At 36.1% G+C, this 14,732-nt stretch overlaps 1 protein-coding gene across 2 annotated transcripts; it reads left to right on the top strand.

The window, feature by feature from the left end:
* Window positions 1–2,343: 2,343 nt before the first annotated feature.
* ERMN (ermin) lies at window positions 2,344–6,746 on the top strand. Of its 2 annotated transcripts, none has more exons than XM_007103995.2 (3): window positions 2,344–2,599; window positions 3,246–3,338; window positions 6,223–6,746. In XM_007103995.2, the coding sequence occupies exons 1-3, from the start codon at window positions 2,368–2,370 to the stop codon at window positions 6,744–6,746; spliced, it is 849 nt and encodes a 282-aa protein (XP_007104057.1). In that variant the 5' UTR covers window positions 2,344–2,367. The 2 variants fall into 2 exon arrangements, with proteins under 2 accessions (XP_007104057.1, XP_023977956.1); XM_024122188.1 differs by having other exon boundaries at window positions 2,368–2,599; window positions 3,306–3,338.
* Window positions 6,747–14,732: the final 7,986 nt, after the last annotated feature.

Here is a 14,732-nt window from a genome sequence, read left to right as displayed (position 1 = left end):
GAAGTATAACTCTCAAACATAACAGAATCTTGTCAGTGGAGAAGGCAGCCACTTAAATCTGCATAACATACCATACCCTTGTTTACTGTGCTTTTCCTGGAAACCTCTAACTGACCTCCTCTGTTCCACCCCCAGCACACACCTTTCTCTTTTGTCTTTAGCTGGAGATGATATTTAAGGGAGTGGCTTAGGCCATCTTAGGGAGTTACTGGTTTCCCTGGGTCTCTCCCATGTATACATGAGGCATATTTGTTAAATTAATTAGACAAGGAGGCCATTGGACTAATGTGGCTCTAGTGCCTGGTGGCCTACATAAGCAAACCAAAATAAAAGCCTATATATTCCTCACGCTTCCAAAATCAAAATGCTAAGGACAACTAATCACGAACAGCCAACCAGGTTTTAAGCTGTAGTCAATCAATAATTTCCTTACTTTGCTTCTGCCTTTTCTCTTAAGTCTCCCCATTTCCTGTCCCCTTTAGTGCTCCTAGCCACTTCCGGTTTAATGTTACCCAGTTAGAATGGATTTTTGCTCAAAAAAAACTCTTAAAATTTTTAATATGCCTCAATTTACCTTTTAACAACATATGAATAAACGTCTGTTCCCTTTTCTCTTGTTAATCTACCTTTTATTACAGGGATCTCAAACAAGAACTCAGAAGAAGGTAGAGGGAAAGTTAATTTTCCTCCTGTGCAGAAACAAACAAACAAACAAATAATCAGCGTGTTGGGTTGAGAAGAGTTAGTGATGACAAGGGAGAGAATTCTAGGATCATAGAGATATCCTCCAAGTATATGGCGAAAGGGGATGAGACCAGAGTGCTTTGTATTTGTCGTCCCTGATATAGACCCTAATGCATTCAGCCCTAGACACAGTTTTAAAGGTGATAAGTGTGCAATTACTCTCAAACCTCTATTCTTCTTCCCTTTAGAAAAGATCTTAAATGCATTCTCTAGGGAGTAACATTTATTCATTTATTCAACAGTAATTTTTTTTTCTCTATTCAGTACCTACTTATTTCAAGGTAGATGCTACATGCTGGGGACACATGTAAGTAAGTTAGCCATGGTCCCTGCCCAGATAAGGCTTAGATTCTAGTTGGTGAGAGACATTATGCAGATAACTGTGCAATTACTTATTTAATCACAACTGTGAAGAGCACTCTGAAGGACAAAGATAATGTGTAACAGGAGTCCCATCCTAATCCTGTGGGTCAGGGAAAGTGTCTTTAAAGAAATGGTATTTCAGAGGAGCTGGCTAGGCCAGGGGTTTGGCCTTGAGGGAGAGAAAGGCGTTCCAAGCTGAGGGAGCAGCATATGGGCAAAGGCTCTGGAATCATTTTGCACTAGATGAGATTCAACAAAGAAAAGAATTAATGTCTTACTTTAAGAAGGAAGGAATGGTAGGTGGCAGCTGTTTTATATAATCACCTGTTTCCCCCAAAGGCAGACAGTGTTGATGCCTTATAATTTTACCAGCACCATGAAACAACAGTAGGGAATATTGAAAATAATTCTGATTGGAGGAAGGGAAGATTTCATGGAGGCAATTATACTAGGGTTTTACAGGATGGGTTGAGCTACAATAGACAGGAATAAACTAGAGGATAAGAAGCTATAGACCAAATAAATCACTGAAATGTAAAATTTTGGGTATTAGCAAGACGGCAGAATTTATGCTTGTATTTTCTTAGATCTACTTCTCTGGGCTCCCGAAAGCATACAGTGGAATCTGCTGCCAGAGCCACTTACAATAAAGTTGTCCTGTTTACAGGTTTTTGATAAGCTGTTTTTATTCTTTAATAAATAAGAAAAGAGGCCATTGTCCTTTACAAAATAGCTGAGGTTGTACTTGAACAAAATCTGTTTGGAAATGTTAAGCTGGTTACACAGAACTAATATGCCTCAAGGTGGTCATTCTCTCTGGATTAAAGCTGTGGAACAATTGTGGCTCCTGTTACAAGGAAAATGACAAAGGGCCATTATGAAAAGGGACAAAAATCTCTGTTCCCAGAGGGGGACTGACAAGCTGAAAGTCCCCCAGTACATGCCAACACAAAAGGCTGATTGCCTCGGATTGTTTGTTTATGTAAATCAAAAGGCTGCCATTAATTCTGCAAGTGGGACTGCTGAGCAACAAAGAAGGTGGTGATTGGCCAGATTCTTGCTCATGGGTTGGTGGCAAATCTGACAAATTCTATTACTTTTGTGCTATGCTCTATCTGCACACCTTCAGGAAGAGAAGCTTGTTATTATGCACTAAAGGAAATCATTTGTGTCCTTAGACTAAGAGCTGGATTTGAAGGCAAGAGAACTTATCAAGGATCTTCCCCAAAGCTCTCTCCAAGTCGGACTCAACTGTACATCATGACAGACGTTCCAGTGACATTCAGTCAGGTTGAGTGTAATGGGGATACACCCCCTGAAAACGGTCAACATAAAATCATGGAAGAAGCCAGTGATATGGATGGCACCCCACCATACTGCAGGGTAGAATCTAGTCTTGAAGATGAACCCATGGAAGGAAATCAGGAGAAAAGTGAAAAATTACAAGAGAACATACGGCTCAACTTGTCCATGGATGAGAAGATTCTAAAAGGTAAAGCATTTTCCTTTTCTATAATTTGCTTGATTTGATTTGTAAACTCACTCAGGAATCTTTGGATGAACGGTTATGACAGGAGTAAGCTGCACATCCTCCCACCCTTTGCCCCTGCCCAAATGCAGTCCCTTATCCTACGGGGGCTGCAGAGCATAAGGACTAAACCTCTGCCCTGGGTCAAATCCAGGCTTATTTAGTTGATAGCTCTGTGACCCTAGACAACTCTCTTGGCTTCCCGAAGCCTTGGTTTTCTCATTAGAAGAAGGCAGAATAATAGTTCTGATATTTGTACAGTTGTTGTGAAAATTACTGTTGGTTAAGTGTTAACTACCGTTATTTATTATTATATGGACAGCACCATTATTATTCAGTCAGAAAGAATTCATAAATTCAACTTTTCTTTCTAAATCTACCTGAAAGTGTCTGAATTCGTGGTACTATAACTTATATAGACATTAAAGGAGAGGTTATCGTTATGCTTATAAATAAAAGGAATCCGTGAAGAAATGAGTTTGAAGGATGAAATCGTTATTTTTAGTGACCACAAAACTCAAAGACATCTACCTTGTTAGTCTTAATTGGTAACTTATCTTAGACTACTTAAATGTTAAAATATTAATCTTGTGGGGGTTTTTCTTCCCAGAAAAACCAGAAGAGAATCTCTATATTGTTCATAAGGCTATCACAGATCTTTCTCTCCAAGAAACAAGTGTTGATGAAATGACATTCAGAGAAGGTAAGAGGAACTTCCATTTTGTACACAGAAATTGCTTGATGGAATGTGGAAGACAGCTTTTGCATGGGATGTTACGTGAGTGTGGTATTGAAAAAGCAATCCAGGTGATGTTTTCAAAAACTCAAAGCTGCTATAGGCAGATAAGGGAGTCTGGATTTATCTGTGGGTTCCACCTTAGAAAGCATTACAAACTCTTCAAGACTGAGACTGCATGGTTCGGTATAACTGATTGGCATGCTTTGACCTGATGATATGATATCTGCATCTTAATAAGTTAGTCTACTAAATAAACCTTTCCTTTTGACTAAGTGTCTTCAAATCTGTGTCAGGTGCCTTGCAAGATGTAAACGTTTCAAAAATGGGTTTATCTTAAAAGTTTACCATTGGCATACTGTTTAAAATAATCTTATAAATTTATTTGATCTATAGGAAAATTCTAGGCCTCTGCTGTAAGCACAAAATGGTTACCTAATTCTTGTCAAAGAGATCTTCCAGGTGATGAAGTTAATTTTAATGGTGTTCTTTCAGAAAAATGGGAGAATAAAAAGAACATTGATTTTTAAATGACTATATTATTTTTCAAATAAACTCAAGAGTCTAAGAGACACAAAATCTTTTAGACTTCTAAGGAGACACCTACATTCAAACAATTTCAAAATAAAGTGGAAGATAAAAATCTATCAATTAATCATTCATATCCTCTCTTGCAGCCATAAACATCTTATCTCAAAATTGAAGTCAGCTTGGTAGACCTAAGTGATTTAGCTTAGTTAGGACCTTAACAAGTAAAACATTGAAGAGATTATTCGTTGAAATATTAGAACATCACACAAAATAGTAGATGCCTAGGAGGACAAGGTTGTTGGCAGTTTCCTGGGTTTGTTCTCTTTGCCTGGACACATCTCAGACTGTCTGCTGACTACATATGGTGGTCCACTGTGTAGTCACTCAAAGAAGAATGTAGTAAGCAACAGTCATTGTCAAGCTCTTACATTTTCACAGATAATTTATAAGACCTAAACCCCATGAAATGGACTAAATAACCTCTCACCCTAACCCTTCTACTGCCAAGGAGCAAACAAATTCTGAGAGGCAGGGATCTCAACCTTTCAACTAGAGCCCCTTTCAAATTCTGATCAGAAAGTCACTGGAGACAATAGTTTTCTATGATCTTTCATTTCCTTTAAATAAAGAATAAAAGCAGTCTGGATTTTTTAAGTGGATGGTCTCAGGGTGAGTTTTTCCCTGCATGAGTCCCTTTGTGTTCGGTGGAACACGTTCCTCCTGTAGGGTTAGAAGGACACATTTTGGTGTCTCTTATTTTCACAATGGCAAACAGCTATAAAGTCCCCAAAGAGAATACTCCTGAGTTGAAAAATAGGAAGATGTTAAAAATACTTAGAAAGAATTATAATTTAAAGTCAAGAAGTAATTTCATGCATGACAACTCCATGCCCAAGTCACGAATATGAGCAAAACGATCAGTTTCTTTGGTTCTTATGGAAAAGAAGAAAACAAAACAAAGCTTAAAATTATAGCAAACATTCTAATACATATTTATTTATGATGTAAAAAACACTGACTGGATGCCAGTGGCCTGATAGGAGCTGTGCAGAGCTAATGAGGAGAGATGAACCACCTCCACTTCTATCTCTTTGTGTAAGTTTACAATCTGATTCCTATAGTTGGGAAAACAAAATGAAAAGAGAATGAAAAATCTCTGATGGAAATGGACTTGTCAACATCTTTCAGTGAAAATAAGAAATTGTGGAGGAGAATGGCAAAGAGGAACAGTGCCTCTCACTTTATATTAAGGCTGTTATGGTGTTGAGAGGGAATAGTGAACACAACCCTGAGTCATGTGCACTGCAGGCTAAAGCTTCCCACAGAAGTCCTTCAGGGCTGAAAGCTCTGAGAACAACCTCTACTCTCTTATTATTAATTCATTTTCTCATGCTCAATAAATATTATTGAGGATATGCTGATAGGATGTGTTTGAAAAGTGAAATTTGCAATGAATTAAATGAGTCTCTTAAAAGTCACTGCATGGTACCAAACAACTTAAGTTAATTAGTTGTCGGTTAAGGACATGTCTAAAATAATAGGCTAACCTAACACTATGTAGATATGACCTCAACATGATTTTTAAATCTTGACTCACTAGAAATCATGGCAGATCTTAGGCTATATAGTGTGTCCTTTCATGGACTTGATCCCTCCATTAGCCCAGCACATGACTCTTGGCCATCTGTGGTTGCCTGCTCCTCCTCCATACCTGGTACTTTAGGACATGAGAACTCTGAGAAGCATGGTGGTAAACACTGAATTTGCTACTCTGAGTGTGACCAGTCACTGGCAGCCATTATTTCATTATTTTTACTATTGGAAGAAAGTCTTTTTTCTAATTTTCCTGGAGGAGTGTGTGTATGTGTGCGTGTGTGTGTGTGTGTGTGTGTGTGTGTGTGTGTGTGTGTGTAGGAGCTAGGTCCAAATATTTTTTAATATATTCACATATCCACTCATGACAGGCTAGACAGGATTTTTAAAAGTGTGTCTCAGGGGATACCAGTATCACTAGAGAGAGTAGTCCACAACAGAAATGTTCCATAGTCAAATGAGGTTGGGTTGCTGCATGCTAATATTCATTAGTATTTTAAAGGCTTGGATAAATTCTGAAGAGGCTTACTTAATTGTGTTCAATGCAGTGTTTTCCAAGCTAATTTGATGGTGTAGCCTGTTTTATTGTGTAAAACATATTAATAACTCACAAAACAATATCCCATAAAATGTTTGGTGGAAAACAATGGTCCAGAAATATAATCTGGAGAATCTGTGGTATTTTGAAATCTCTGCGCATATCAATTACCAATTGATTTTGCTACAGGACATCAGTGGGAGAAGATTCCTTTGAGCAGCAGTAACCAAGAACTAAGTAGACAAAAGGAAAGGATTGCTGAACAACCTTTAGGAGAGAGAGAAGATGAGGATCTGAAGAACAAAACTCAACATCAGGCAATGGAAATTGAATGGTTAGGATTTCGGAAACCTAGCCACGTTGATGTGTTACATTCTAAGCATGATGAGGAGCAAGAGGTTTGGGAAGAAGAAATTAATAATGATGATGATGATGATTGCAAAGATGATGAAGATGAAGTTCGAGTGATAGAATTTAAGAAAAAAAATGAAGAGCGTTCTCAGTTAAAAGAGGAAGGCGATGCAAGTGAGGACTCCCCACTGAGCAGCCCCAGTTCCCAACCTGTCACACCTGATGAGCAGCCAGCCTTCGGGAAGAAGGGTGATATTTCCAGAAATGCTTATTCAAGATACAATACGATATCCTATCGGAAAATCAGAAAGGGGAACACCAAGCAAAGAATTGATGAATTCGAGTCTATGATGCATTTATAAACTAACTGGAACTGAGAAGTTCTCATGCCCACTAAAGCAAAAGCTAATTCTATTTTCCTGAGATGCATCTTTGTATGCCTTGAGTCATCCCCTATAATGAAGTGGAAGCTTAATCTCTGTTTCACTGTAGAATAATGTGGAAATAACCCTAGGCAAAACTCAGTCTGGTAACCTCAAATCAAAAAGCTTCAGATTCATTCTTGGATATTTGCTTTTTAAATCCTCACTAATATAGCCTGTGTGCTAAGCACTAAACAGTTTGATTTTAAAAGTAGCAATGCTGGGAAATGTAGTCATCAAATGAAAGAGGACTATTTGAAATGAAATGTATTTCTTTTGGTGTCTTTCTTCCTGTACACTGAGGGTGATAGAAAGTCTGGTATCAAATCTCTCTTTCTTTAAAACGTGGTTTTATAGACTCTGGCAATAAACTTTCCGAAATACTTTGCCTTTCCTATTATCTTCAGATTTTAAGTTGTTTTTCTTGGCATGTACAGAGTGAAATTCTGTATAGGCTGCCTTCCTAGGTGTTACCATTCACTGAATTTTCTCACTAGAGGGGCTGAGCAATTGTCAGTCAGGAAAATTCTGTTTACTAAATGTTGGCTTTATGTTCTCAAGATGAATTAAATCCATTGTGAGATTGCCACAGGGAGGGGCTGGAAGATTGGTGGGCAATTGACTAAAGAGTTATATCAGATAGATTATTTCTGAGACTGAAAATAAAATCTTGTCTAGCACAGTTAATGTCATTAAACATGAAAATGACAGCTTTAGCACAATTTTAAGAAAATACCCCTCTCTATTACTACACTTTCTCCTATTAAGAGTATCTCAGAATAATTTTCTTTCCTTAGAAACCTGAGACAACTCTAGTCATAACTGTACTACTTACTATGAAAATGGAAATAATTATCTTAGAATATTTTCAAAGTAGAGTGTGAGCATGTATTTTTAGTGAGAAAGCTCTGATGGTTGTTGGGAATATATAATTTACTGGACCTCAGCCCAAATCAAGATGCTTAAAATTGTGCTTGTGAAGCTTCACTCAAACCAATGTGTCAAATAATGTATTGAATATTTATGAAAAGGGAGAGTCTATATTTATATTCTTAGATAGTTCCATAATTTTTCATTTCATGCTTCTATATATATTACCCTGAGCTTTCTGTCACCACAGATAAAGACATTTCTTTTGGCCCTAGAAATAAAAAGACAATTCCTTATTGTCTGAATGTAATACAGTCTTCATTGTACTATTCAACCCTTTGTTTATTTATTTTTCATTTTGTGAAAAACCCTGGGTTAGCCCTTCTCAGATTATTGCTTATTTATGGGTAACAAATCCCACACATTCTAAAGGCACTTTCTTTAATTCTTTATTATCATATAATATGTTTCCATGGTATCATATACTATTATTTAGTGTTTATGAGACTCAACTTTGAATTTTTTCCTTTTATTCTTTGAAACAGATATTTCATAACCTGACCATATAAAAGTCTGTCACGCTTAATCTATAGAATCTATACATTTCATTCTCGACAATGCAAGTTTTCAGAATAAAGACAGGGAAATCAGTTTTTTATTGACAAATTTAGGTAGAAGATTGATGCACTAGGACAATTACCTGTTTATTTAGAGCCTCTAAATCTTTTCACTTGGACAAGCTATTTTCTTTTTGGATTACTGGTGACCCCTACTATTTTCTACTTAACTTCAAAGCACAGTATTGTGTTATCCATCATGGAACAGGACCATATTCTTAACCTACCATCAACAGAGCCTGTATTTTGAATTATTCCAGCAGAGGCAGCCAATTCCTGTGGAACTTGAGTGAGGTGGGAGGTCTGTGGTCATTTGATGTGGCCAAGCAACTAGCTCTAATCTGGCTCCAAAATATAGTAATCCTGGCCCTTTTAGTTTTGTGCTCTTACCAGATGATTAACCAACTATGAAAGATTTTATCAACAAGACTATTTCAGTGTATGTTCAATGAGTAAATGCTTAATGCTCATGAATGAGGCAATGTAGTTGCAGAAGAGCACTGAAACTATTATTTGGCATTAGTGCCCATTGCCCTATTTTGCCATCTTACACTAAGGCCACAGAGCTTAGTAAGTACATAATGGTGATGGGTGGCTGTTTGATTCTTGTAACCTAAGAAAGACAAGGGTCTGGTTCAAATCTCATGGGGGATACTTAACATATTTGAAAAGCATATGGGACACATTAAGAACACAAATTGGTAACTACACATGAAGGTTTACTGCTTTTGTGCTTCAAGATTCAGGAATGCAAGAAGGACTCTGGTACCTGGTAGGAGGGAGAATTGACTTATTGTGAGAATGCTGATATTTCTTACATGACTTTTTATTTTCCATAGATGCTGAGTGAACAGGAAGTAATAACAGCTCTATTTCTCTGTCAATATAAAACTTAACCCTTCATATAATGCTACCTTTGAAGACACAGAATATATCAGACTCTATCTATCCACATATTAACAGTTTAAATAAAGAACTGTGTTTGACTTGCTCTCAATAAAAGTTTGTGTCCTTGTTTTTGGTGCCTAGATTTTATTATTTTTAATCTGCCTTTTAAAATTTAAAAGAACCCTTGCATATTAGCAGCTATTGAGACCATCAATAAATACCGTTTCAGAAATCAAGAGAATACCTCATTTTAATTCATTTGCATTATTTATTTCAAAAAGGTTTAAAATGCTTGTATATGAAATTGTAAAAAGAATTTATGATGGATAGATATGTAATGTTCATGAGACATTTCTATTATTTTGACAGGAACTGAACTATTGTTTTAGATACATCTTAATTCCAACAACTTGAAAAAAAAATATATCTTTGTAGTCATTAAGGTAATACATTGCTGTAAACTATGCTGACATTTTATAGTAATTGTTTCTACATATTTACATGGTGGAGTACTTTTGGCACACTTTCAAATGGAGAACAGACATTTGAGTTTTTCAAAATGATAAGAAAAACATTTAAAATAAGTAATAGAGAATTATGGAAAAAGATGAAACACCAGCGTATCATGAAGAAATATGTCTGGCCATATGAGAAAGGCACTACTTCTTTTAAAGCCTAAACTTTCATTCCTCTATAAAAACAAGAGGGCTATAAAAAGTAATGTCAAAGGTTACAGCAAACATTTGTCCATATTAAAATATCAGACAGTAACATAATAAATATGAATACCAAAACGTGTACACAGCTCATGAAGAACACAAGGTGAGTAGAACATACAATTGACATAAACACAATGACAAGGGTAGTAATGAGCAGTGGAAATCACCCAGATACGTGGCAAACTACAAAATCTAAGCGTTTTGTAATTAACTGCCAGCTTGGATGAGTTTTGGTTATGAATTTGGAAAGTAATTGAATTTTAGAAACTTAAAATTACAAATTTGATTTCTTCTTTATAATAAATTTGGTTGGTCAGAGGCAGAAAAACTGGGTACCTAAAAATGTTCAAATTTATTCCAAATTCCTTTCTACTCCATACATAGTTTCAATCTAGTTTTTCCACTACCAAATATTTTTAGGTAATCAATAAGAAATTCACAAATTTAACCTTTGCCTTCTCTTGTTTTTATGCCCAGCTCTTATAGCTAATATGTATAAAACTAGCAACATTTGGGCAGTTGTTTGAAGGAGAAGAATTAACACATGTGCATAAACCTAAACTGAATAACAAGCATCCTGATAATTTAGAGTTTGGTTACTCCTTTCAGGTCTGGAAAAAAAATACCCAGAGTGAAAGTCTGTGTGAGATACTTTTGTCCAGAAGGCCAGATGCAGATGAAGCTATGCACTTAAGAGAGACTTAAAAATATCCCAAAACAGTTCTTAATTTTTCTGTTAGTTAAAACTCTTGGTTTTACTTTCTCTCAATTCAAAGCATAAAATATAGAAACATACCCATAGCCATATATATATATATATATATATATATATATATATATATATATAATGTTTTAGTTTCAACAGCTAATATAAAGACTTTGTATAGATATTTATAACCAATATCCTTGAACTGGGAAAACCTATCAGTCAATAACAAAATAGAAAATCCCAGTTTTCAAAGAAATTATTTGTTACTTATTTGATGGCAACTGTTGTCATTAGAAACTCAGCATATTAGAAGTTGCTCTATTTTCTGGAAAATGAGATTTTTGTGTTTCTGCAAAGCAAAGATTCACATAAACTTGAAAAGAGAACCTAACTGTAGTGATAACTATTAGTTGACCCATTAGGTTGAAAGCAGAGGCATTAAATCTTAGTGCGATGGTATTTTTTTCCTTTCTTTTAGGCACGGACACCACCAACACCTGAAATTCCGTCCATTAAACCTCATCAGGAGTAGATAATACTTCACATGGCTTATTCAAACCTGACCATGGAATGGTTATTTACCAAAAATAAATATTTTTGTACATTAACTCTGGTTAGTGTTCCTTTTCTCATTTCAACGCATCTTGGCTTGTAGCAGTTGTTGAGTAAACTTATGCAAAGGTTGTTGTAAAAGCATTATGGTGACAATCTACACAGTGGAATGAAAGCTACATGACTTGGTTTTTGTTTTAAATTAAAGGACTCCAATTTTTCACTTTCCACCTCTGTTCAAACTGAGCAATTTGTCAGCTTTGATTAATGGTTGAGGGAACAAAGAGTTGGTAATATCATTCACAGAGAAGCAATCTCTCTATGTCCACTTCTCCCTCTCATACTTGTTCTAGGAAATGGAAAGGAATATGTCCTGCATGAAGTCAAGGAGATAGACCACTGCAAAGTGTATGAGGATAACTATCCTTAAGCCTAAACTTCAGTTGTTTAACAGAGAGGGGCGCAGCCTCTATTTCCTGTCTGTACAACATGCAAGAGAGAGACCAAAGAGGTGTGACTCTATACCAAGGGATTTTAACTGAGCCCACCTGAGTTGTCTGTCCTACTTACAGAAGAAATAGAAAGAGGAGGAGAAGGAGGGGGAGGAGGAGGGGGAAGAGGAGGTGGAGGAGAAGAATCAAAGAATTACAGCAGCATGGTTTAGTGAAAGAGGCTCACCTTTTTTTTTTTTTTTTTTTTTTTGAGCCCAATAGAATGGAATCTGGGTTTTAACTCTTACTAGTGGGATGACCTTAGACAATCCCTCTCAGCCATCCTCATCTGCATAATGAGTAGAATGAAACTCCCCTCACTGAGTTGCGCACAATAGTGAGATGGGGCACAAACAGTGCCTAGCACATAGTAGGTACTCAAAGGTACTTCGTCCCACTTCTTTTCTCTTTACTCCTTGTAATTTCCTTGTTTTTATCCAAGCTCTTGGGGCTTTCTTTTGAGACAGAATTTCTTTTTTGTGTTTGAATGTGAATGTTAAAGATGTTACAACAAATAAACATGGTACTATCTGGTGCACCTCAACTCCATTCTCTTGCATGAGAGACCCTTGAAAATCATTCTAAGCCATTCATGAAATGAAGGTTGACTGGAAAAATTGAATTCCTATACACTATAACTAGTATCTTTGCTCCTCTACAGTTCCTAAGGCAATTCTAGAGGCAAGGTGTTAGTCTCTAAGAAAGTATTTCCAAATTAGAGTTCAAAGCTAATGATACATTGTGATCATGGCACATGGTGGTTTTTGCCCTTGTGAATGACAGTTGATTAAATGTTGGCAAGAAGAATTGAGCAAATTTGAGGCTGGTGATAAAACACAGTTGTATCAACAACAGCTGTGTAATCCTTCAAGAGAGTAGGGTAGAATCTCTGGGTAACTGTTGAAAACAAGAAAAGAACTGTGCAAGCTGGAAGGCTCAGAAGCACTCGGATGGTTTGATAAATTAGTTTTTGATCAAATAAGTCCTGTAAAATATTATCAACTATGTGTTCAAGATAACAAGATGCAGAGACATTTTTTTAAGAAAAGGCAATAACTTAAGCTAATCCAGGGAAAACTCTGAAGTCCCCAAGAACAGAGCCCCCTATTGAAGAACTTGGGGCTAATTAAGACCCTAATGTGTCCCAGCCAAGGGTTTATCTTTAGAAGTACCAGAAGACCTAGAGGCATTTATACTTTTATAAAGGTCATCTGAAAACAGAAATTAGAGGGCAATATTTAAAAGAATGTTGGTAGTAGATTTCACAATTAGTCAATACTTTTACAGTTAGGTCCATAAGATTCCTAACTACTGCTTAGCTCCTTGCTTCTAAGAGTAGTTGAGCAAAAACATGGTAAAAGCTGTTTTAAAAATTCTACCCAATAACAAATATGTGATGTATGAAAACAGATCTTTGTTATATTGACAACATGGATCCAAATATAGCTTCACATAATAAGTATGTCAAGGTAAAGCCAGGAAGAGCATACACTGAACAGACCACAGAAGGTTCTTTTGAGCAAAAACATTCAAATTTCTTCAGCTGGTATACCCAAAGGTAAGTGTATCCAAAACCTAATTCATCTTTTTGTGAACAGAGTTGACATTTTTGGTGGAAACTCTTTTTGAATAAAAAGAGATTCTTTACACTGGCAGAAAACCTTTCAACATTTTTCACTTACACAAAGCATTGCATGAGGCATCCAGCATATTTAGTTTGGTCAGCAACTCAATTAGTCCTTTGGCAACTGACTTGTGTTTTATCCCTCACATGGCTCTGTTTTGAAAATAATTATCTCATTTTCTAGTCATTTTCTTATCTCATCTGCAATGTCAATTATTTACATAAAACATCTTAAATATGTTGCAAATACGTAAAACTATTTCCCCTTCCAACTCTTAGTTATTGCTTTGCTTTTGTGTAATTAATTGGGAATTAAAATTTAAACAGGAAATCAGAACTAAAGATGCCCAGCTTTACCATCAGCTCAACAGCACAGGTTTGTTTGTTTGTTTTTTTATTTTAATATTAAGAAGAATATAGCATGATTGACCCCCAGAGACCCAACCCTAACAAAAAAATTTATGTATATCTTTCTTAAGAATGTTGTGGAGGAGATTTGGTTAGGCTAGTGGCCCTGTCTCTGGAGATCCAAATTCTAATCCTGATTCTCTCACTAACTGGCCTGGGATTTTTGGACAGGCCATCTTCCTTACCAAAATGAATGCAAAGGATATTAGGATTTCTAAGATATCTTCCGGTATGCCTAAGTATTGTCATACCTAAGATTAAGTGCTCAATTTGGATCAAAGAAATATTGGAATTTTCCCCAAATTTATCAGTGTTATCTTTAGGTCCACATCTAGGACTTTATTTTTTTCTCCCCCCCATAGAGGTGCCAGATCCCCTTCTATATCTGGACAAGTCTCGGACAATTTTTTCTTAACTCTCTTCCTAACTGTTTTTAACTCATTCTCTTCCCCTTTCTTTATGTTCCCCTCACTTTATTTCTACCTTGAAATCTTTTAGAGCCCATTTTTAGCATTCTTCATCCCTGTGAATGCTGCTGAATCTAAAGTAGTATTTTCACATAAAAGAACTTTAATATTTTTCTATTTCTGCTTTATTCATTTCAACTCCTCTTATTTGGTCCTACATTAGAGTAGATTCCATGATTAAATGTATTTTTGGTTACTGCGGTGTGCTGTGACCCAGCCTCTATTTCTTTGCATTTTTTTCTTTCTTTTTTAATATCCACATGAGTCTAGAAGTTACGATTATGGTCATTTTTTAAAGTGCAATTTAAAAGCACAGAATGAATGGAAACAACATCCATGTCTAGAATTGAATAAGCATGTGACTTCCTCACTTAAAGTTTTTCCACTGACTCAGATTGGGAAAAACATTATACAGTCATCTAGATCAAAACCCTGCCATCAAGGAGTATTATATCAATACTATTTCAAACTGTTAGGTAAACATGCATGTAGTTGGGAGGGATTTCACCAAGGTGAAAGCTGTGTGTTTCTGAGGTCTTTTAGCCTAGGAACTCAAGTAATTTTCTTTCTTTCTTTTATTT

Source organism: Physeter macrocephalus, chromosome 2, assembly GCF_002837175.3.
Source record: "Physeter macrocephalus isolate SW-GA chromosome 2, ASM283717v5, whole genome shotgun sequence".
Taxonomy (NCBI): domain Eukaryota; kingdom Metazoa; phylum Chordata; class Mammalia; order Artiodactyla; family Physeteridae; genus Physeter; species Physeter macrocephalus.
The sequence above is the reverse complement of the archived record's forward strand: the minus strand, read 5'-3'. Positions and strand labels throughout refer to the sequence as shown.

Excerpts from the sequence above, each read along its gene's own strand:
- ERMN (XM_007103995.2), top strand. The coding sequence starts at position 2,368 with ATGACAGACGTTCCAGTGACATTCAGTCAGGTTGAGTGTAATGGGGAT. Across the intron at positions 2,600-3,245 it reads GGATGAGAAGATTCTAAAAG|AAAAACCAGAAGAGAATCTC; the intron begins GTAAAGCATTTT and ends TTTTCTTCCCAG. Across the intron at positions 3,339-6,222 it reads TGAAATGACATTCAGAGAAG|GACATCAGTGGGAGAAGATT; the intron begins GTAAGAGGAACT and ends ATTTTGCTACAG.